This window comes from Rhinichthys klamathensis, unplaced genomic scaffold (genome assembly GCF_029890125.1).
Source record: "Rhinichthys klamathensis goyatoka isolate OS25496 unplaced genomic scaffold, OSU_Roscu_1.1 h1tg000197l_1, whole genome shotgun sequence".
Lineage (NCBI taxonomy): Eukaryota > Metazoa > Chordata > Actinopteri > Cypriniformes > Leuciscidae > Rhinichthys > Rhinichthys klamathensis.
The window spans coordinates 1782599-1805822 of record NW_026606723.1 but is presented as its reverse complement, the minus strand read 5'-3'; the positions used below and the strand labels follow the sequence as shown (position 1 = coordinate 1805822).

The 23224-nt window shown below is 39.2% G+C and overlaps 1 protein-coding gene across 13 annotated transcripts in view; it reads left to right on the top strand.

Annotated features, from left to right (window-relative positions):
* The window catches only part of ncam1a (neural cell adhesion molecule 1a), a 262010-nt gene extending 243714 nt beyond the window's left edge, over nucleotides 1–18296 (top strand). For 7 of the 13 annotated variants that reach the window (XM_056263044.1, XM_056263045.1, XM_056263049.1 and 4 more), the window contains 6 exons: nucleotides 2405–2529; nucleotides 3579–3759; nucleotides 11371–11569; nucleotides 12170–12283; nucleotides 13195–13680; nucleotides 18127–18296. In XM_056263044.1, coding sequence (XP_056119019.1) covers nucleotides 2405–2529; nucleotides 3579–3759; nucleotides 11371–11569; nucleotides 12170–12283; nucleotides 13195–13680; nucleotides 18127–18250 — 1229 coding nt within the window. In that variant the 3' untranslated portion in view covers nucleotides 18251–18296. Of the gene's footprint in view, nucleotides 1–2404; nucleotides 2530–3578; nucleotides 3760–6029; nucleotides 7595–11370; nucleotides 11570–12169; nucleotides 12284–13194; nucleotides 13681–18126 lie in introns of those variants that run through there. The other 6 variants (XM_056263052.1, XM_056263057.1, XM_056263053.1 and 3 more) reach the window with 2 other exon arrangements.
* Nucleotides 18297–23224: the final 4928 nt, after the last annotated feature.

Genomic DNA, 23224 nt, shown 5'->3' with positions numbered 1-23224 from the left:
CAATGGGTACATGACTCATCCACGAATGCTGCCTCAGCGTGTTCGAGGCCCAGACACACGTGGCAGCGATCGTGACCATCCCGTGACCCCAGGTAACGACCACATCCAGAAACACACAGATAGAACGTCATCTTTCTTCAAAAAAAAAAAAAAAAAAAATTATTTTCTCTTTGAAAAAGACGCAAACTATCTGTGTAAGCTCTTTTAGAGACTGCTCTTCTTGGTGCTGAAGCACGCAGGGGAACGGTCACCGCGAACACAGACAGGAATGTGCACCTGTCTGTGCACTGTTCTCTCTCACTGGTCTTACCAGCCGTGAAAATGGCTGTTGAGCGCTCTCACCGCGCACCTTACCAGCTGTAAAAACAGCTTGTTTGTTTTCCTCAGTTTAAAAATAAAAAACAGAAAACAAAAAAGTGAGGGAGAAAAAAAGAAGACCGCTCGCGCTGCTGTGCTGTCACGCCCACACCAAAGTGGAGAGATCCAGAAGAGGCTTGCAGATTCACTCTGTGTAGTCAGGATACGGAGTGCTTGGCTCCGAAGCAAAAAGCTAGTGTGCAATCACAACAGCTGCTCGTTAAATACCCCCGCTGCGAGGCTGCACAGCTGATGCAAATGATTGCACGCCAATGTGCATTGGTTGTTTTAGTTTCACTCGAAGTAGATTGGCCTCTAGCGAGATTCCTATTGGTCAGTCATGACCTACGTAGTAGTGACTGACCGATAGGGAACCAAGAATATGAACCGAGCAGGTCTTGTGGATTATATTATATTATATTATATAGCCTATTATATTATATTATATTATATTATATTATATTATATTATATTATATTATATTATATTATATTATATTATATTATATTATAACGGTTCAAAGCTTTGGGGTCGGTAAGATTTTTTAAATGTTTTTGAAAGACGTCTCTAAGTTTCACCAAGGCTACATTTATTTGATCGAAAATAAAGTAAAACAGTAAAATTATGAAATATTATCACAATAAAATAATTTTAATATGCTGATTTGGTTAACAAGAAACATTTCTTATTATTGCCAGTGTTGAAAACAGCATGATTTTTCAGTCAGGACTTCTTGATAAATCGAGTGTTCGAAAGAACTTAGAAAGAATGTTATATATATATATATATATATATATATATATATATATATATATATATATATATATATATATTTAATTCATAATAATTGCATTTTGTGTTTTACTGTCACTTTTGATCAGTGTATTGCATCCTTGCCGATTAAAATATATAAAATGATTTATAATAAAAAAACTTACTGACCCTATTATTATTTGAAAAAAGGTTTATTAGTTTTATGATCTATGTTATTTTGCACAATAAAATGATAAACATCTTGCAGATTCTGCCAGGAGAATGTAAACTTATGAACAGAACTGAATCCAAACCATCAAATTTAACTTATGCATTATATTTCTTAGGTCAAACATTCAGATATCTTATTACCTTGACCTAAAAATTCATCTCATTTGTCATGTTTTGTATATTTGGTGGTGTATATACACAGTGTCACGTCAGTTCCTAATAGGGACTCTTGTCTAGCAGCTATTTATGATGATTAATGGGAGCAGAGCGCTGTGGCCTCCTCCCAGGCTCCTCTAGTGACACAGGTAGACAGCTAACATTCCAAACAAGCACCCACACATGCGCATTTCCCTCTCCCTTCGGCCCGCTGATATTATTAAATGTAATGGCTGAGAATCTCCAATCAAAGCATGGAGGATAATTAAGGGAGTTCTGTCATTAACTAGTGGGCAAGTGGAGATAACAAGCTCCTCCAGAGACTGTCTTACAGCAGCGCTCTCTCCCTCCATCACTTCCACCAACACAGGTCCAGCTCTCATTACAGCCCTCCACATGCCCAAGTGACTCAGCTCCACATTTAAAAGAGCCAAGCACTTTCATTAATGTTCCACATTTGGAAGGATAGGAGGCAGAAGTCATCATTATACTGCCAAAAAAGCCTCTACGATGAGATGTCTCAACAGTTTAGCCAAAAATGAGAACAGAGGAATTGAGACTTTTATAAGGGACTCAATTATAAAGTGTCACATATCACCCTTTGATCTTTAATTTTACCATTTTTTCGTGCATAGTTTAGACCATGCACCGCCATATAACATCTTTTTAAATTCTCCCAGCTGGGTCAACACTGTAAATTAATTGTAAGCTAAAATTAGCCATGAGTTTAATTAGCTAACCTATATCTGCAATTCATATTCAGAGATAAAGAATACCTTGTGGATTACAAAGTCAGCTTTTAATGTATAAGAGGACGTTCACCTGTGGAAATGCACCTGGGTTAAGGGCACATTTTGAATTTGTTTTCTAACAGCGTTTTTTTTTTTTCTGGCCATTTTCTCCTCAGGGGAACCTAATCCTCCTAAACTGGAGGCTAAGCCACTGTCCACAGGCAACGAGATGAAGGTCTACTGGATCAAGCAGGATGATGGGGGCTCTCCTATCAAACACTATTTAGTGCGCTACAGAGCTGTGAGTATGATTGGACATGAGGGAACATACTTGACTTGTCCAGTCATCTGAATTATTTATACCGCCATTGCAACAGTGACTTGCCTTTAGGTTGGTAGCAAAGTTCACTGGTCAGTGATGTATAAGAGTGTCCACAACAAAGAATAAGGGGGGAAAACTAAAAATCTTGTTTAAAACATTCTTAGAAATGGCCTCTCTGTATTCATGTTGGTCTCATATGGTTTTGAAAAATGTCTATACCATTTTCAAGAAAAAGTAAAATGTAATGATTCAAAAAATGTCATGTGGCATAACCAAAAAAGTTTTTTTTTAAGCCAAATATAAATTAATTCAGAATTTTTGGGGGGAAAATCACACAACAACATAATATTTTATAACCTGAGCTAATCTTGCCTTGGCCAAATTATGTGATAATTTAAGTAATTTTTAGATTCCAAAAGAAGAAAGCGTTTACAAAAATTACATAAAAGATTTGGATAACAGGGAATTTTATACTTTTCTGAAATTAGACATCCTCGATGACGTATGTCGCATAATTTCTGAAAAGTAACCATATGTCAAATGCGACCTCAAGCTAAAGCCTCTGAAATGAGACACGGCGACAGTGATGAGGGTCTGCAGAGTTCCTCTCTATGATATAATTTCCTGTTTATTATTGTTTTTGTTTTTTGCATGTCGGTGGCACCATATGACTTTAATTTGGCAGACATTTTCAAATATTAAGGAGTTTTGTTAATATTTTCAATATTCAATTATTATATTTATTTAAATGTTTATACATATCATATTTATAAATAATTATTTTAATGAGGCTTTTTTTTCTTCATTATGAAATCAGGAGAATTATATTACCCTGTCAGTTCCCTCCAAAAATATTAAATGAATTCTTACTTGAGAAAATAACATGCTAATCAGGTGTATTTCAAATCAATGTAAGTGTGAATTGTATTTTTGAAGAAATTAGATCCAGACAAAAAAAGAAATGCCATTATGCCATTGACCCTTATGTACCATCCGTGCTTAAAATATGTCCACATTTGTGTTCGTAGAAACATCGGCAGGATTGGAAGCCAGAGATCCGCCTGCCCAACAGCAGCGAGTACATGGTGCTGCGGGGTCTGGAGTGGAACACGGAATACGAGGTCTACGTTGTGGCCGAAAACCAGCGAGGACGATCTGATCCCGGTATCCTCTCCTTCAGGACCTTGCCAGAACCCACCGCCATCCCAGGTACGGCCCACCCCCCTAACCCTGAAGCACAGCCACTGCCAGCCAGAGCAGCCAACAGCCCGACCGCCTCACCCCAACCCCAGTTAACCCCCATCCTACTAGCAGGTCTTGTTGTGGATTACACTGGCCACCCTTGTGTCAATTCAGGTTGTGGCCTGGCCTCCTCTAGAGAGTGATTTGACACAATCTAAAAGTAATAAGAGTGCAGAGGGATAAATGTCGGCGAGAGGTGAAGCCTGGAGACCTTTAGCTCCTCTCCAGAGTCCTGACTCCATCTGGCAACCTCCCCCTAACTCTTGCAGCCAGCGTTATTGCTCGTCTCAGAACGATTGTAGATGATATCAGTGGAGATGAGATTTTCTATTTGGCACTCGGGAGGCGAAAAAGCCACAGCAGGTCCGTTAAAACCATCCACCCCCTCCAACCGGGCTCATTTGGTGTGCGCTCCAATGGCAGTGCTGTGTTTTTGTTTTCTTGTGAGCTGCTTCCCCACTGATAAAAATTGGGCCTTAGATCATCCCTCTCTCTCTTTCTCTCTCTGTTCCTCCATCTCTTTCTCTCTGGGCTGAACTGAGGCTCAGTTCAGGCTCATTGCGGCAGACCGATTGAATTGGGCTGACTATCTGCCCGCTCTCAGTGGGGATGCATCCTCTGGTTTTGCATGATGACGCCTCAACAGGATTAATGGTTTAATGCTTTACTGAGGACCTAACAGGCATCTGCCGGTGCATGGCCAAGAGACCTGCTTTTTCTCATCCGCTTAGTGGGAAGCAGCCATATAGCAGTGGGAGCTTTGGATCTCGGAGCACTTGTGCAAGACAGGTTCAGATGGATAGAAAAGCTTTCCTTTGTCCTCTTTCCCATCTCGCCAACACTTACACATTGCAGAGTTGTTAACCTCAATGTGTAACATGTGGGAGTTTAAAAAGCGGCTTTATTTTTAGCCTAACATCTGCATTGCCTCAGATGGAGCAGCTGCCGTTAGAAAAGCTGGTCCAAAAACAGCTGCTCAGACAGCGATTCATGCTTCTCTATCGTCTTATATTCGGACCAGTGTGCGTGAGGCAGGTTAGAAGCACGTGGAACAATCTGGGACGCTGTTATTATCACGTGAGTTTGTCAGGAATTAAAATAGGGAGGCAGTGGATTTTGGTGCATGGTACAGGGAGCGGGTTGAGCTCAACCCTGGCCGCTAGACAAATGCTGAATCTCTACTTCCTGTAATCCAAATCTCCCCAGCTACAGTTTACATGGAGTAAAAGCTGTTCTAATACAATGCCCGTTAACGTTTGTGCAGTTTAAGTAACATCAAGAAAACGTATTCAGTCATCCAGAACAGTATTACACAGTATTGCATCATAACCCGTTTGTTTCACCTTGTTTTCTGACTGGGCAACATTTCCCTGGTGTTTGCAACTCAAAAAGACGAAAGCCTGTTTGTTTCCTATTTTCATGTCGAATTCATTTTAATGTCATTTTCCTTGAAGCACTTGTTTAAAGTTGAAGTGTGTATTTTTTATTTAAAATAACATCACAATACTTCTCTATCACTGCTCAATATGCAGAGACAACTATAAATAAGCCATTCGTTGATGGATTTTCCCCAAAAAAGTGTAAACAATCTCTGTGGCAGTTTCAAAACATTGCTCCTACATTGACCGACAGCAGATGGGGGGAGTTTGCAATTCAGTTTTGGTGATGCTACTAGCTCAGAAATGAGACACTTCACCTTTAAAGAAAGATGTAGCAAAATTTGTGGTAAAGTTTATATAGACAGGTAATGTCAAATACCAGGAAAGTTGTCTGATCCGTGTTTCTTGATTGTATGTGTCTTCATGGCCCTTATCATTCCATATTTCCCATCATCTGGCTATCGTTGTCCTTTCATTCTCGTCTTTGCTGTCATTTGCTGTGCTTTTAACATGCTACGGCCTTCTTACTTTGTTTTTTTACTAACTTGCTTGAACTTTCCTTTGATATTCTTTTCTAATCTTGATTAACCTTTCAAACTTATTTTTCTGTATTTGACCTATTCTCTGTCTCTCTCTTTTTTCTCTCTCCCGATTTCTTTCCCTGTTTTTTCCTTCCCTCCCTCTTTCCCTTTTTCTGTCTCCATGTGTAAAATCGGACATCACCGGACCATCGCATTTTCAAACACGCCCTCAAAATGTTTTTGTTTCGTTTCCATTTTGGCCTCTGTTTTATTTGTTTCTTTTCCTGTGCACTGTCCCTGGTGTGTTTTTTTGGTGGTGTGGGATGTGTGGTCTCAGCAACCCTTGGCTGCTCCTCTGTGACGTACGCTCTCGTCACTCTCATGTTCTCCATGCTGACTGTGCTAGTGCTCTCATAAAGTGTGGCTCGCCAGAGGAGAGGAGCCCCGTCCACTCTTCAGCCGCACCCTTCAGTTTTCTACGCCTTCTGATCCTCTCGCAGGCTAAACAAACAAACAAAAAAGAATATCAGTTACATGTTATCGGAATTAAGCAGAGTGTTCGGTGCTTGTATCATTCTGTTTTCTTTTTTGTTTCTTGTCATTTTCAGTTTCTTATTAGTTTTATGTTTATGCAAGGCAGCATTGGTGGGTTTGAAAATGTGTTTTCCAGACCATGGACTTTTGGGAATGTTGTAGAAAATCTTTCCCTATCAAGAAGATTGATGTTAATCTCGATATAATTATTCTAGGGCCCATTTAGGAGAAGTCCTTTCTGCTCACCTTCATTAATTTTAAGTTTCTTATTTGTTTTTTTGTTATTCTTCTTTTTATTATTAAGATATTAACTCATTTTGGAAGGGTGTTTTAAGGAATAGGCACCAAGTGTGTGTGTGTTGACATGAAAAACGTGTATTTTGTGACAAAAATGTACATAATTTTAGATGATTCAGAAAATATATACTTTCTGTAATGGACTTTTATTTACATTTTCTTCTCTGCTTCTTACTTGAAAAGACCATTCAAAACTAATGCTACTGCTGTTAAACTCATTCACGTCAATAAGTGTCATTTTCAACAGTGTAATTTAATTATGTTCTGTAATACATTTTTTTGTATACACATACCAGTATGGTGTCATGCAGTAATCATTGTAGGTTTTAAGAAAATACGGTTAGCTAGATGGATTGTTTTTAACAAACACAACATGGTTTTGAAATCTCGAAATCTCGCGGCAGCGGGTTGCATGGGACCGTAATGCGTGACCGTTTCATGTGTTTGTCCCATGATGACATGGTGCTCAATGTCAGTTCAGAGGGACCCACAGAGCCTTTTACTTTTAAAGGGCAGGAGTGTTCTTCAGTACTTCTGATTGACCATCTCTTCTCTGAAATGCTAAATTCCTTAAGGCTGTTTTTTCTTGCTTAGACGGGATTTAACATAAACGACCCCCAGACTGAATTTTAATGCGAAACCCACAAGTGTTCTTGTGTGCATGGCACCGCCTCCGTTGTAACCGTATAAATCAGTTTTGAACATTAGCGATGGACGAATACAGGCATGGATGCCGATTGACCTCCAGCCGACTGTCCGTATTAAAGAAGGTGGTGGTCAGTTTACATGTCAAAGGCTGCCGAATGCCATCGAGAGCTGAGATATGAGTGCCATTATTATGCAAGACCTATGCAGGCATTTCCTGGGAGGGTGTCGAGTAAAGTGCAACTAATGTAATTAAGTGTCTTACATTAAAAAAAGCTCATATATAAGGCAGGGCTATGAAAATAAATGGGGGTTGTTTGTTCAATAAAATGGAGTAGCATTTATTTCCCATTTTGGAATGGATTCTCATGGTAATAAAGTGATGCGCCCCGGAGTTTTGACTCCTGGAAACGCATGTGCCAATCAGTTTGTCGGGCTCATCATTCATATCCAGGTGCGTTTCTGTCCTTAATCACTGTGTGTTGGTGCTAGGTGACATTTCATCAGAAAAGCAGCACCCCGTTTGGCCCGTCTGGAATGTTTAATGCCACCCTGGATGGATCATCAGCTTCATTCAGACTAACAGAACCAGAGGCAAAATGAGTTGAGAATCCAAACTTGGCACAGGCAGAAGTGCTGCTTGTTCGCACTTATCACTGAGAGTGACTGGAGATGAAGGCAAGTGTCAAGTCTGGAGGTGAATAACCTGAGAGTCCTCGGAACAGACTGAACATTTGTAATGACCGTACCGCGATGGTTAAAACGGGCTGCTAGCGATAAGTCACATTCAGCAGATGCCTCTGGAGCATTGAAACAGTATTTAGTGTTCCCGATGTCTCTCTTTTTTATTTTATTTAACTCATTTATATGTAATATTCAATCTAGGGAAAGAAACTTTCAATCAAAGTTTGGCAAATTTGGCAATCTAGGGGGGTCAAAAGTTTGCTAGCATGAGCTAGCATCTAGCCCCTGCTGGTAGGTGGCATACACAATTCAAAGGACAAAAGCCTATTTTTTCCATCGATGGCCATTCAAAAGTTGCCACAAACTTTAATATATTATATTATATTATTATTATGTTATGTTATATATAATTAAGTTGTATTATATTATATACAATTATATTATTATTTTTCCTGTTTTCCATCAGCCAATGCATCATTTTCCTGTGGTTCTAGTGTGATTAGTCACATGACATTTACAGTACAGCTCAGGCGATTGTCTTAAAAAATATGTCCAGAATTGAGTGCCTGTGATGAAGGTTGAATGCTAAGAAATAACTTTGCCCAGGTATTCCAGAGCTCCTTGATTCAACCCAACGCTCAACTGTAACATGCACTTTTTTTATTCAGGAACATCAATTTTCAGTATTCAGAATGGGATAAGGTTTGGAATATATAGAAACGGCTGGAGCATCCAGAAGACCTTTTATGCACAGTGCTGAGTCAGCAGAGCAGGGTGTTTTTGGCCGGTGTGGGAGCTCAGTGTGCCTTTGTGCTCAGATGTGTGCCGTGATTTATCGCACTTGTTAAAATGCAGGCTGAAGCTCAGGAAAACAACTGCGGCCCACTCCGCGCCCCAAGCTAGGAGAAGTGTTTTTGGCCCTCTCCTGGCTGCCCGGTAGATTAAATCTGTCAGCTCTACCTCCCGTTGCCCAGCCTCCGATACACTTCCACAGAGTGTGGTGACTGCTGCCATGGCTAGATTTCATCACAACGTCTACTGCACCAGATTACCTATCATACATGTTTCTTGGTTAAAATTCACATTACATTTTGGTTTATTGTAAAAAAATATATATTGCTTGTCTTGACAGTTTTCTTAGAGCAGTAAGTTTTGTTTTTTTGTAGCCGCAAGTTGTGATGAGGTGTTTTTTTTTCTTCTTAGAACAGTTTTGTCTAATGTATTTTTCCTCCAGGTCTCTGATAAGTGCATCCATAATTCATGATCTCCTTGATACATGTAGATGTGTTTTAGGTCTTTTGGGTGTTTTATATGGTTCCATCAAAGATTTAGAAGGCCATCTCATTAGAGAGAATTCCTACGAAGTTGCCAAGAACTCGATATCAGCCTAATTGCAAATGCACTTAATTTGTTCATCTTAATTCATGGTATAATCTATGACTGTATAATATACTCATAAGAATACTTGAATAAAGTGCCAAATGGAGTGTTAGGCTAACAATACAGTAAGTTAGCTAAATTTTTGCAGCCCAAATATTATATCATCAAAGCTGTCTGTATATATGTATGTATATATATATATTACTGCTTTTTTAACAGTAAATTTTTGCTTTTTACTTATCTCAGTTGTTTATATACACACATATATTTTATTGATTTTATTTGATTTTACTGTTATAATCTGTCAAAAAACAAAATTATGTTTTGTATTGGCCTCTTGAAAAATCATCATCTTCATAACATCAAAGTTCTCTTCCCACATCTGAATCAAATATTTCAGCAGAATGATTTAATAGAGCATAGTGAAAGCATAGAAGAAGACTGAATTGCCACAGGTTTACCGATGTAGCATAAAGATCCATATAGTCAATGTTTATTAAACTGTTTTCATTGTGCGTTTTGTTTACTGATACAGACCATATGTGTCCATTCTAGTATTTATTTAGCATTTTCATGGTGTAGCTTGTCATTCCTGGTAAGTAGTCTTTGTTTTCATGGTCTGAAAACACAGTTCTGCTTGCGTTTGTCCGTCTCATCTGATCTTTGTTCCTTTAACATGGTGTTTAATTTATTTTCATCAGTATGACTGTGTTTGTATATGTTTATGCAGGAGTTACCCCATAAGTGAAGGCTCTTAATATTAAGATTATCTTCACCATTCCATGCCAGTGTAATTTCTCTGTTCAAATATGTGCATGAAAATGAACAGAACAAGCATTGTAGTTAATGTTCTGAACAAGACTGCTGAAGTTCTGAACAAAGAGACTAAATTATGTCTCTGAATAAGCATGCTGGGTTAATTTCCATGTGAGTAATGAATGCCCTGCTTCAGAATGACGCTGTATGTGATGTTATGTTGTATACTGTGTTTGGATAACACATGGAATTGACAATCTATCACAACCTAAACATCATGGGGGGGAATTCACTAAGAATCAACTGATAGCGCTGTTTATTTGCACACGCTTGTTGTTTTAGTGATTCTGATTCTATGAAGGAGTTATGCAAATCAGGTAACGGTGCAAACATGCCCACATAATCTGTGCTATTTGCATTGCACAGTTCCCGATCTTACGAGGTTGTGAAGGACGTATCAGACAACCCTGATCTGGCATTCTTTTCTGGAACTCTACAGCATGGTTTTACCACTGTGATCCAAGCACCTCTTTAAAATGTGAAATGGACTCATTTACATGCATTTGGACACACGCCCGGTTATATTGCTCTTCTGCATCGCTTGATTATTTGATGAATTACTGCTGCTTTGATTAATAGAAAATGTACACAAACAAATAAAATTCTGTTTATCGCTCATGGAAGGCGTGACATTACGTTTTGTGAGGTTCAGTCTAAAATAATTCCTCATTTACATAGAAAGGAGGGCATGTTTGCACTAAACAATGACTTGAAGGGGAAGTTCACCCAAAAATTAAAATTCTCTCATCATTTACTCGCCCTCATGTCATTTTAAACCAATATGTATTTCTTTTTTTTGGAACAAATAAAAAATGTCTCCTTTTTGTCCACATAATGAATGTCAAAGGGGTCCAGTGACTTTCATTGTATGAGATGAACAGTTGAAAAATTCCTCAAAATATTTTCTTTAATCTTCCTCAGAATAAAGAAAGTCCAACATGTTTCGAAAGACATGAGGGTGAGTAAATGATGATGACAGAATATTCATTTTTTTGGTGAATTATCCCTTTAATTTGCTGCACATGCAGTATCTGGTTAACTGGATTGCTGGTGGTTAGTGGAAAAAAATGCAGGTTTTAAGATTGTCAAATATGTGGTTTCTATTGGTGTGTGCTGGCTTTATTCTTAACTGCCTTCAACAAACCAATCTCTACAACTCACTCTAAAGTAGTACAACCGATGTACAAAATAGATTGTATAGAAATGTAATGTTTTTCTAGATTGCGTAGATCACTATGGCACTGTGGAAACTCACAATTTAAAGCCTGGCATGCAAATGACATCATTTCGATTTGAATTTCTCCTCTTCCTCCTTCCCAAAGAAACCAGCGCAGGTTTGGGCACCGGGGCTATCGTGGGCATCCTCATCGTGGTCTTCATCCTGCTCCTCTTCGGCGTGGATGTCACATGCTACTTCCTCAACAAGTGCGGCCTCCTCATGTGCATCGCTGTCAACTTCTGCGGCAAGTCTGGGCCCTCTGCCAAGGGCAAGGATATTGAGGAGGGAAAAGCCGCTTTCACGTGAGCCTGTCTTTTCCTTCACCTCTCATCTGTGTGTGTTCCCTTGTCCGATAACGCCATCCATAACCACTCTCCCATCATTATCGTCCCCATCAGCTCTACAGGAGGGCTTGAGGCACGGCTGATTGTGACATATCTGACTCCATGAATGAGAATGATGTGAATATTGGCTCATGGCAGCAGTGTTAAGATAAGAGGAGAGGAGGAGAGGTGCATGCTGGTTAGGAATGAGAAGATGCCTCTGGTTGCCTCTGTTTTGTAGCCATTGAAAATTCTGCTTCAAGAGAACCTAGTCCACACTTTTTTGTAGGCCTAGTTTTATTGCACTAAAGGGCTCACCCATATAATATTCATAACACTATGTTTTATGTGTCAGAAATATAACAGCGTAATCTAAGTATATTTATATTTTTAATTGAATGTTTTTTTACTTGCCCTGCCAGCAGTTTTACAAAAAAAGCCATTTTTAGCATTTTTAGTTAGAATAAAATATATTTCAATTCTGATCATTGTTTTTCTTCACTTTAACTGGCAAGAAAGTTCAGTGCATGTTTGTGAGCCATAAACCCTCTGCTAACCCTGGTGTGTCATCTTTTACAGTAAGGACGAGTCTAAGGAGCCCATTGTGGAGGTAAGGACAGAGGAAGAGCACACACCAAACCATGGAGGAGGTCCCACTGAACCCAATGAGACCACCCCTCTGACGGACCCCGAGTGAGTCCCTGAAAACACACACTCAATCCATGTCCGATCTTTTCTTTAGGTTATTAACATCCCTTTCAATGGTCTCTCTGTGGTAGTTTAATTCTTTAGATACTACACACTAGGGCTGCACAATTAATCGCAACGAAACTGCATGCGATTTGGGAAAGGCTGCGATTATTTTATGCGCAGCTTGTCAGTGCAGTGCGGCTGATCGGTAGTAAAGGCTGCTCCATCTGAACACCAGAGGGTGCTCTCGCGCAGACATGCCAAATATGCCCCGCCGCAGGAAATCCCTGTCGGGCATCATACGATCACTGTAGCTGAATAAACAGAAGATTGAAACGCTTTGATTGATTAAATGTGACTTATAAACACACTACTGCCTTATTCTGTGTAAGAAGCCACATCATCTCACTGAAGGATGCTCAACTGTCGTTATGAAGTGAGTTTGGAGTAAAAGCATGTTATTAAATGTTGTCTTTTGTTGGACAAGCGTTTCATAAATGCTTCTCATGTTTGGAAAGATGTTTGACCTGTGTTGCTTTTTCAAATGCACGTTATAAGTGACTCAAACTCACAGTGCTTTTAGATGTAGAAGCGTATACAGAGCCGCACATCAATGACAAGCTGCGTATACAAAATAATCGCAGCCTTTGCAATTTCAAAATCACGATAAGCCAAATCGTTTTAAGTGCGATTAAATGGAAATTGCGATTAATCGTGCAGCCCTACTACACACCCCTCACTTTTTTGCAATTACCTAACATGGTATGTTTTATTTTGATATGCATGTTGGACTTACTTATGTATGTGTATTTTGCCTTGGCTTTCCTTCCCTCGCTCCTCTCCCCCACCTTTTTCTTTGTGTGGATCTCTTTTTTCCCCCGTCTCTCCTCTCTCTCTTCCCGTTGTCCTCACAGGCACGCTGCTGACACCACAGCAACAGTAGTGGACTTGCTTCCCTCTGTAACCACTAACTCAGACCCCGGCACTGACAGTCCTGCTAGTGATAGCACCACCCTTACCTCGAGCACCGCACCTGCGGCCGACCCTAAAGCGGCCCCTAAACCTACTCCCCAATCCAGCACCCCCAAACCTAGCGTCACCTCTCCCACCTCCCCGCAAGCTGCTCCTGCAGCCGTGGCCCCTCTGGTGGACCTGAGCGAAACGCCCTCCAGTCAAACCTCAAAGTCCTTAGAAGCCCCCCAGCCGTCTGATTCAACCCCTGCAGATCTGGCCAAAGCTGATGGCCAGAGCCCGGCCGAGCTGGCCAACCCCCCCCAAAGTAAGGACTCTCAGGTACAGGGAGGAGCCCACCCGACCACAGATAGTGACCTTGCCAAGGATGCGCTGGTCAAGCCCTCCAGCGACTCATCCAGCACACCGTCCGCACCCAACCAGGACGAGTATGGCCACCTCTAGATGTTTAGTTGTGTTTGTGTCCCTGTCCTTAACCATCTCCAACTTCCTCATCTGTTTTCTTCGTCACATCCCTCCCCCCCTTCCTCCTCGTATAACTCACTCAGTTTCTTCTCACTTCTTAATGTCTTATCAGAATTTCATCAGGTTCCTCTTGCATCTTCAATCTTGCCGTATTCCCTTTGGTATTCAAATGAGAGATGACTTGGTACGCTGAGACAGTTTGCGCGGGTTTATTTGCACCTCAGTAAAAAACAGTTCAGGGACGGCGCTACAAAACACACCAGCATTATGAATGTGTAAAATCGTTCTTTTGGTTGTGTTTTTCAGAGCGAGCTAATTGATTCCTCCATTATCGCTGGCAGAGCCTCACAATGAGCCACGCAATTTCAAATGGCACAATTCCACAGCTGATGATTTGAAATGATGGCTTTCAAAGCTGAAAAGGACAGTGAGAAATAAATTAGCAGCATTAATGGTGCTATTGAAAAAAGAGCGTCTTAGAGAAGGCTAATGTATGATCATTGTAATTACATTAACACAGCGGACGAGGTGCAGTGTCATTTGTAGCTATGTGGGTGAAATGGCCAACTTCAAATGGCCAGCTGATGTACAAATCTAGTCATCAAAGTTATTATTGGTAACAAACACTGAGGGGAAAAAAACAGCAGTGAAAAATATTTTTATTAAAGTTGCACCATGGAGCTAAAATAACAGTGTTACGAAACTACTGTACCTATTTTAAGAAAAACTACAATGTGATTTTTTTATTATAGAGAAAATGGCTATTACTTCATTTTTAGATTTTATATTCCCAGATGATCAGATTTAATGACAATCTCCAAATTGGTTTATTCTGTCCAAAATAATCACAGAGTTGTTGGACAGAAAAAGTGTGTCTGATTGTCGTGTAAACACCAATCACAGTTCAGTTCACTTTTTACATGTGAGATTTAAAAGTTTGGGGTGAGTAAGATCTTTCTATTCATCAAAAAAGCTTAAAACAAAAATTGTATTACAGTTTCACAAAAATATTAAGAACATTACAAATGTTTCTTAAGCAGCAAATCAGCACATTAGAATGATTTCTGAAGGACAATGTGACACTGAAGACTGGAGTAATGATGCTGAAAATTCAGCTTTGCCACCACAGGAATATTATTATTATTATTATATAAAATATGAATATGAAATATATGAATATATAAAATATTACATATTAAAATAGAAAACAGTTATTTTAAATGGTATTAATATTTCACGTTACTTTTTTTAAAACTTTTTTTATCAAATAAATGCAGCCTTTGTGAGCACAAGAGTCTTCTTTCAAAAAAGTCCTTACACACCCTAAAACCTTTGATTTAGTAGTGTAAATATGCAATCGCCTGCACCACAATAATAAACCAGCAATCTTTTGTTACTGAAAACGATGTCTTTGTGAAACATTGTGAAGACAACCCAAACTAGTTATGTTGATCCAAACAGCCTCAAACAAATCTCTTGAATATATTCCAAAGATTCTCTGCCATGAACTTTGGCACATCCAACCTGGACTTGTTCTCCATCTGACACAACATCTGTGTGGATTTGGTGCATGAATCTGAATGTGCCAGAAACGCCAGAGTGGAAGTACTTACAATTCACCGCAAAATGTAGCAACATTTGCATCATATCAGTCCCTCTAAATAGCAGTGGTTCCATACTTTCATTGGTGCATATTACAAAACTAAACGAACATTTCACATCTGACAGATTCAGTCCTGCTAGTTTTGTGGAAGTGCCTAATGGAGCCAGAAGTAGCGGCGTCTCCAGACTCGCACGAATCAGCCTCCTCAGAAGCAGAACGAGGAGCAAAACTCTCTCGCTCGGTTGCGAAGTACGGCTGTTAAACAGTCAGCCAAGACTTCCAGCAGGGAATTAACGGGAGCATGGCGTTTGTTAAATATTTACCAGAGACTATGTTTTCCCCACTTCCATTTGTGCTCTGTAGTTTGCACGTTCTATGTATGGCCCAGCCGTCCCAGTCAGCATGTCAGGCTTGTTCTCTCTCTCTCTCAGCTCGGCTCACTTGTCTAATTTGAGCTGGAACACTCCAGGGAAGCTTCCTCTCATTGGCTGCCACCTGGGCTTATTGGCTCCATCTGTAGACATTCAACTACCTGAGCTCTTCCCTGGTTTCCACAAAACCTGCAGAATATCAATGGAACTCTCAATATTTTGAGAGTTTCCACCCTTTCAAGAATGAGAGTTTGCACTTTTGTAAAGATGTTTCGCAGTGGATGCAAACTGACAAATGACAGACGTGCTTGTCCCGTTCTTCTAAGATTTGCTTGAAACGCCAGCTCACTCAGAAGGAATGATGATGCTTTTGTGTCTGCCACAGTCGTTTGGCGGGACTCTTCACACTTGGCCGCTCTTCATAAGAGCCCAGAATATGATCAGATAGCTTTATTGTGATGAGCGTAATGACATACGGCCGGGGGGACAAACAGCACAGACCTCGGACACGGTCAAAGCAGCCTGCTCTTGTGTCGTACCCCCAAGATCGTGTAGATTGTAACGCGAGACACCCTCACTCCGCTACGCCCATTCTCTTTTTCACAAAGCCTCTCTGTGACTTTGCCGTATCCGAGAGAGCTCGACACCGCCAACGTTGGTCCCACGCCACTGCGTGAAAGGAGCTGTCGGCTGTCCGGGCATGTTTGACGAATGTAATGAACTGTCATTCACAGCTGATATCAGCCCTACAGCAGGGCAGGTGTATTAAAATAGGACTGTAGGGAACGTGTTAGAAAGGCGACATGGACTGTCCCTCACGATTCCCTGCCAGCAAAGCTCATCTTTAATTTTCGTGGTTCATTATGCATTTATGAATGATTTGGCACACCAGTACAGTCAATTCCATTACAGGAATTATCAGCCCTCGGAAAGAATCAGCCTACTGCGAAATAATTTAAGTAAACTTCCTTTTTTTCAAGACCCAGTATGTGCTCTGTCAGCTCCCTTGAGAACAAATGTCTATGTGCCTGTAAAATATTCAGTAATGGGCTGTTTGCGGCTGATGATTTTCATTTATTTATGATTTATTATTTATTATTATGCGTTTTGCTCCAGCCCGACCCCAAGAGACAAGCGCTCTGTGTATCAACAAACTATTACACAGGCAATAAGCGCAGAGGGAGAGGTTAACATTTATGTCGTTTATGAGGATTGTCTCTGGAGCAGAAGGGCAGCTCTCTGCACCAATGTCCTGCTGTTACTGTCCCAGACAGCTTTATCTTACTCAATATTATGAATCATACCTGCATGCACTGTTCCTCTGTCTTCATACATGCTCATGAATAATATTTGATGTTAGCGTAAGATAACCAAGCAGATCCTGTGAGCTGTGAAATCGATTGGCTACACTGAAGTCTTTTCCCTCAAATCTTAAAGGGACAGTTCACCCGAAAATGAACATTGGTTATCATTTATTCACCCTCATGAATGTATGACTTTGTTTTCATCAAAGAAGGTGTTTAATCATGTACTCATTGCTCTTTTCTATACAGTTACATTGACTGGGGAATGCAGCTTTCAAGCTTAAAAACAGAAGCATCATAAAAGTGATCCATATGACTCGTGCATTATATACACACTACTGTTCAAAAGCTTGGTGTGAGTAGGGAGGGATATTTTTATTTTTTGAATGAAATTCATACTTTCATTCAACAAGGATGCATTAAATTGATCAAAAGTGACAGTAAAGACTTATATTGTTACAAAAGTTACATTGTTACACCTTGATTATAATAATACGAAATGTTTTTTGAGCATCTAATAAGCATATAAGAATGATTTCTGAAGGATCATGTGACCGACTGGAGTAATGATGCTAACAAATCCGCTCTGCCATCTTAGAATTAAGTATTTTAAAATAGGAAAGATTTATTAACGGTATTTTTGTTCAAATCAATGCAGCTTTGGAGAGCATAAGAGACTTCCTTAAAAAAGAACGTTAGAACAGTTTAATTCATTGAACTGATTCATCAGCAAGATTTGACTCATACCTTCACAAATCAAGAAATTGCTTCTCGTACCAAGGAAACCTAGGACTAATGTCAAGATTTTCATCACACAATGTTACCATGTAACATTGACAATAAACATGAGTCATGTGGACCACTTTTATGAGGCTTTTATGGTGTGGAACATGAAAGCTCCAGTCTTTCATTATATTGTATAGAAGGCCTAGGATATTTTTCAAAAATCCATCTTTTGTGTTCCACTGAAGAAAGAAAGAAACTCATTCAGGTTATGAGGGTGAATAATCATGACAGAACATTCATTTTTTGGCTGAGCCTCTCCTTGGAAATAGTATAAAGAGAGGAAGCAGCCGAACAGACGACTGAAAGACACTGCTGATGAACCTCTCTTTTCTGTTTTCCCCCCAGTGGAAAAATCATTGTAGATGACAAAAGCAAAGCGCCGGAGACAGAGGTAAAGAAAACTCCGGCGGAGGTGAAGACAGTCCCCAATGAAGCCCCTCAGACGAACGGCAACGAGAGCAAAGCGTGATCCGGAATGGGCGAGCGCACGACAGCGCAGACAGACAGAACCACACCACCACCACCACCACCACCACCACGTCTCAAATACAAGGGTTTCTTTCTTCAGTGTCTTCGAGTTCACAGATCAAAACACGTCTGTAGATGTATAGAGCGCCTAAAGAGTTTGCGCACATGCCTTTTATTTTTTACTTTTACTTTGTTATTAGTATTGAAACGTGTCTTTCATAAACGCAAGAAGGAACGATTCTTCAGCTCTAGTCTCAGTCTCCTCGACCTCAGTGTCTTTCAAAGATGTTCAGAATGAGAAGTTAATCACCGTAGATTTTGCCTTCACACATTCAAACCACAGTGCTGTGTCAGTTACGTTTCGTCTTATTACATGCAGTATTGCCATCGTTATTGTCTGCCACATGATAATATTTTTTTGGGAACAGTTTTGATGTCTTACTTGTGGTTAAGTAATGCACAAAAGCAACCGGCATTTTATTTTATTTTATTTTTCACATTTTTGTTTTGTTTTTTGAGTTAGCGATAGATTTTTAGCTTGCTTGCTTTGCCGAATTATTTTTCTATATGTCCTTTTTTTTTTTTTTTTTTATTCCAGCCCTGAGTGTTTACAGCATTTTACTCTGATATCCCGCATTAACACGCCGTTTGCTTCTCTAGCAAAGCCGACACAAAAGATTACACAGTGTAGAGGTCTGAACTAGCGGTTAGGGTTTTACAAATCGCCATACTCTTTCCTTATGCGTTCTTTCATATTACAACGCATCCCATTTCCCCTGAACCTTGGTGTTTCTTCCATTTACTTCAGGTCTTTAAAGCAAGATTTGAGAGTCAAAGAGGACTCCCGCCGTGATTCTCGCTTAAAAATGTCCCGCAAAGTCCTTTAAAAAAACATTAGGAACAACCCGGAGCTCTTAGATACGGATCGAACGGCTCCTTTAGAGAATTCAGTACAAGCATTGCTGCTGCGTTAAATGCAGATACAGCTGTTGCACTCATGGCCTAACCAAAACATCAGGAACACTGCTGTGCGTAACACTCACGGGACGTCCCGTAAGATGTCTGCCTGTTGCTCCTCTGGCATTTGCCCACATAATTGATAAACGTTGCATTAAAATGAAGCCGTGCCCCTTTGATACTGATAAAAAAATGTTGATTTTTATTTTATTTTTGTCATGTCTTAAATAGCCAAATTCTTGTTTTATTTTTTATTTAAGCCATAGTACTCCGGTGTGGATCGTAGCATTAAGAATATTCAGCCTGACTTTTTTTGTACAGTGTTTCTCATTCTTTAGGCTGCAAGCTTGTGCACTGTGAATGCGTGAAAATCCTAGTGTGAATACAGTGTGTTCTTTGTAATAGAATAAAAAAAAAAAATGTTTCCATAGGTTGTGAAAGCCGTAGCTGTTAGTTCAAATGATGTTCATCATGATAAGAATTTTAAAAAAAAGATGTAAAAAAACAACAACAACAAAAACCACAATGGCAGCAGAAGTGAAATACGGACACAAAAGGAGTTGGTGCCTTCAATATAAACATCCTCTCGTATGCAGGCCTGCGGTCTCTGTGACAACATACCCCGACGCTGTCAGATGCTCCAGATCTGTAAACTGTGAAAATAATAGTTTTGTTTTTTTGCTCAAATGTGTCGTCACTTGGTCTTCTGGGTCTGAGGGTGTAAATGGATCGTGGTTTTCTTAAAACTCGAGTTCTCAAATTATCAACAACTTGCCTCTATCTAACTGATGCAAAACAAGACGTATATATATATATATATACATTTATAAATATATTCACATAGAAAACTGTCTCGATGCGTTTTGTCTCATAGGCGCCCGAGGGTTTGCCTGCTCACCCGCCATTTAATTACAAAATCACTTGTTCATCCCATTCGGTCAAATATCTATTTTTAAACCTGAAATAAGCATGCAATGTATTCTGGATGTCATTTTGGTGTTAAGGTTACCGATTGAATTGCTAACTAACTGAAAATGTCAAAGCATTATTTGTTGTACATTTTTCTGAATGTCAGTGAACACGTCATTCGTACGTTCACTGCTGTCACTTTTGCTTTTACATGAAGTGCTTTCATGCCGTTGGACGGTAACACGTTTTAATAACTTTCATTATTAAGTCGTTCAACATTATGTAACAAATCCGTAAGTTCATGAACAGATATATAAATAATCGTTTCATGACATTTCAAACTCTTTGAATGTAGCCTACGTTTGTGTTCTGTTAAGCGTTTGTAATGTAATATTAATAATGAAAGTTGTTCGAACGTGTTTCCAGCAGGATTCCAGTTTAATAAGCATCTGAGAGGCTTGTAGAAACTGTACCGGGAGGCACACAAGCTCTTCCTTGTGATCTCTCTAAAAAAACAAGCTTTTGATTCATACTGCCATTTAACATGGGACCAATGTTTTTGTACGTTTACTCAGTTTACCGCCTCAGTCATGCCACTTTAAAGACAAAAGTCTGTTCAAACGATTGTTTCCGAAAGCATTTAAAGCTCATCATCTGAGCAAATTACACCTGTTTCTCTCATCATCTCGCTCTCATCTCAGACCTTTATAAGACATCCATCCCTTCATACCCTACCAAGAGGCCCTTCTCACAGCTGTATACAGATTTTTACAAATCAAATGTCCCCCCACCCCCCACTGCCACTGCTGTAAATACTAACCGACAACAATATCTGACTTCATTCTGTCAAAAAATTCTTGTGTTCAATAAAATGAGAAAAATATGTGTCTGTTTCCACTGTTTTCTTTCACATGCACATCTGTTCTTGGCAGGATAATGGCCATTGAAACTTTCGGACATAATGAGACTATTATCACTGTTTTCATAAGCGTGTTTCATAAATGCATGTTAATAGTTTCCTAACTTGGTAAAAGTGTTATTTTAGCATTGATACTAATATAGTATTTATTCATGTTTTGCAGTAGCTTTCATTTTTTTTTAGATTTCAGCTTTTAATGTTATAGTTTTAGTAATCTTATATGTGCTTTTGTCATTTTTTATATATTTCTTTTTAGCTTTATTTAGTTTTAGTACTGTCTAGTATTTTAGTTGCCAAGGCAACATTTCAAGTTTCTAAAATGTCCCTTTTATTTTATTTTAGTTAATGAATGTTTTTTTTTATATTTTTAACAACACTATATACATTTGTTGACTATTTTGATAAACAGAAGAGTAAACAAGTTTATTTTAAAAATGCTTTTATATGTATCATGTTGTTCTGTTTAGAATTTGGCTGCAAATCCTAAAATAGGCTGTTTACTGTGACTACTTATCCCCTATTGTGTGACCTTGGGGCACGTTGTCACAAAGGTCAACATGTGTTTAATAAACTGTATATCTGTCCTGGGCAATTACAGAGGAAATGTTATTTTTCACATTTCCGGATTTCTCAGAAGCGGGTAAACTTCTATAACGGTGAATGGGAGAATACATTAAATATATTGTTGTCTTCCCATTTGCTCAAATAGCAAAAGAAAAACTCCACAATATGTTTCCACAATGTTCACAAATAGGGGGAGGGGGAGAGTAATGGCAGTCAGAAGAGAGAAAGATGTCAATTTGACCACATCCGCTGTATTAGAAACACCCTCAGCAGCGTTAACTAGTTTTTTTTTTTGTAATTTGATGCAAAGGTAGACTAATATAATACAAAGTATAGTGGTATAAATATACATACATTAAAAAAAATGGAAATATAAAAAACTTTGCAAGATTTACGATGCTGACCATTAAAACGAGTCATCACAGTCTGTAAAGGGTTCATTATTATTATTATTTGTATCCAAGACTTTAAGGGTTAGGGTTAAGGTTAGATATGATATACAGAAACTGACTTTAAAAAATAAACCCACACTGAGAAATGTAAAAAGTGTGTAAAAATTAGTGTTGTAATATTCTGGTGTACCAGATAAATAAGCTATAAAATAATTTATGAATATTTTAAATGCTGTTTAGGATTCTTTTTTCTCAGAGTAAAAGAATAATATAAGGCAGGCGCGTGCGCCTGATCGCCACCAGATAGCGCACAAGACCACGTTACATTGACTTTCAACTCGTTTAAAGAAGCTCTTGATCTGAATTCGTGATCTGACAACAGTCAGCTGTAGTAGGCCTACCTGCGAATAAACTGCAGTAAAAGTAGGTCATGATTTGCAATTTGCGTTTGGATGGAAAGCCAAATTTATCAGTCAACGTAGGCTACAATCAATGGTGTAGTAGGCTATTGTGTGGTTCTCTGATAATAATAATAATAAAATCATGAAGTACACTGCTTTTCATGTGGATTTATTGTGAAATCGCTGTTAATCCGTCAAGAGTCCACATTTGTACTGGGTTGAGAGTTTACGATTCTACATTGAGCACTTGCACTTTGTTGTCCACTGGGTGGCGCTAAAGCATCGCGCTAAATCATATGTCGCAGACAGCCTTTGACTCACAACAGGCCCATTTGATTAAAAACATAAAAGCAGTGTTTTGACACATATTGTGTGTATGTTTACCATATTCGAACAGCAGGTCTGTTTCACCTCGGATACAGTGAAAATGTGACAGTAAAATAGGAACTGGATGTAACATCACTTTCTTCTGTGGTTAGTCCAGAAATCTGTTTCTAATTAGAATGGCTTTGATTATTTGCCTGTTTATGTAACATAAACAAAGTTAAAGGCTAGAGTCCAAGATCCAAAAGAGTTAGGTAGACTACAATTTTTTATCAAATATCATGTTGTTCTTAACTATGGAACATCATCCTATATATGTCTTTAGCATTAACTTTCACAGCTTGGTTTCTCATTACAGTATTTTGTTGTTGTTTTTGCAGCTAAATGTAGCACATGCATCATCACAGTGCTCACAAATCGAGCTCCTCTGTGACTCAGGAGTTTCTGAGGTCCTGAAGGCCTGGTCATCATGCTGGGAGGTATTCCAGAAAGCAGTTACCCGTATATTT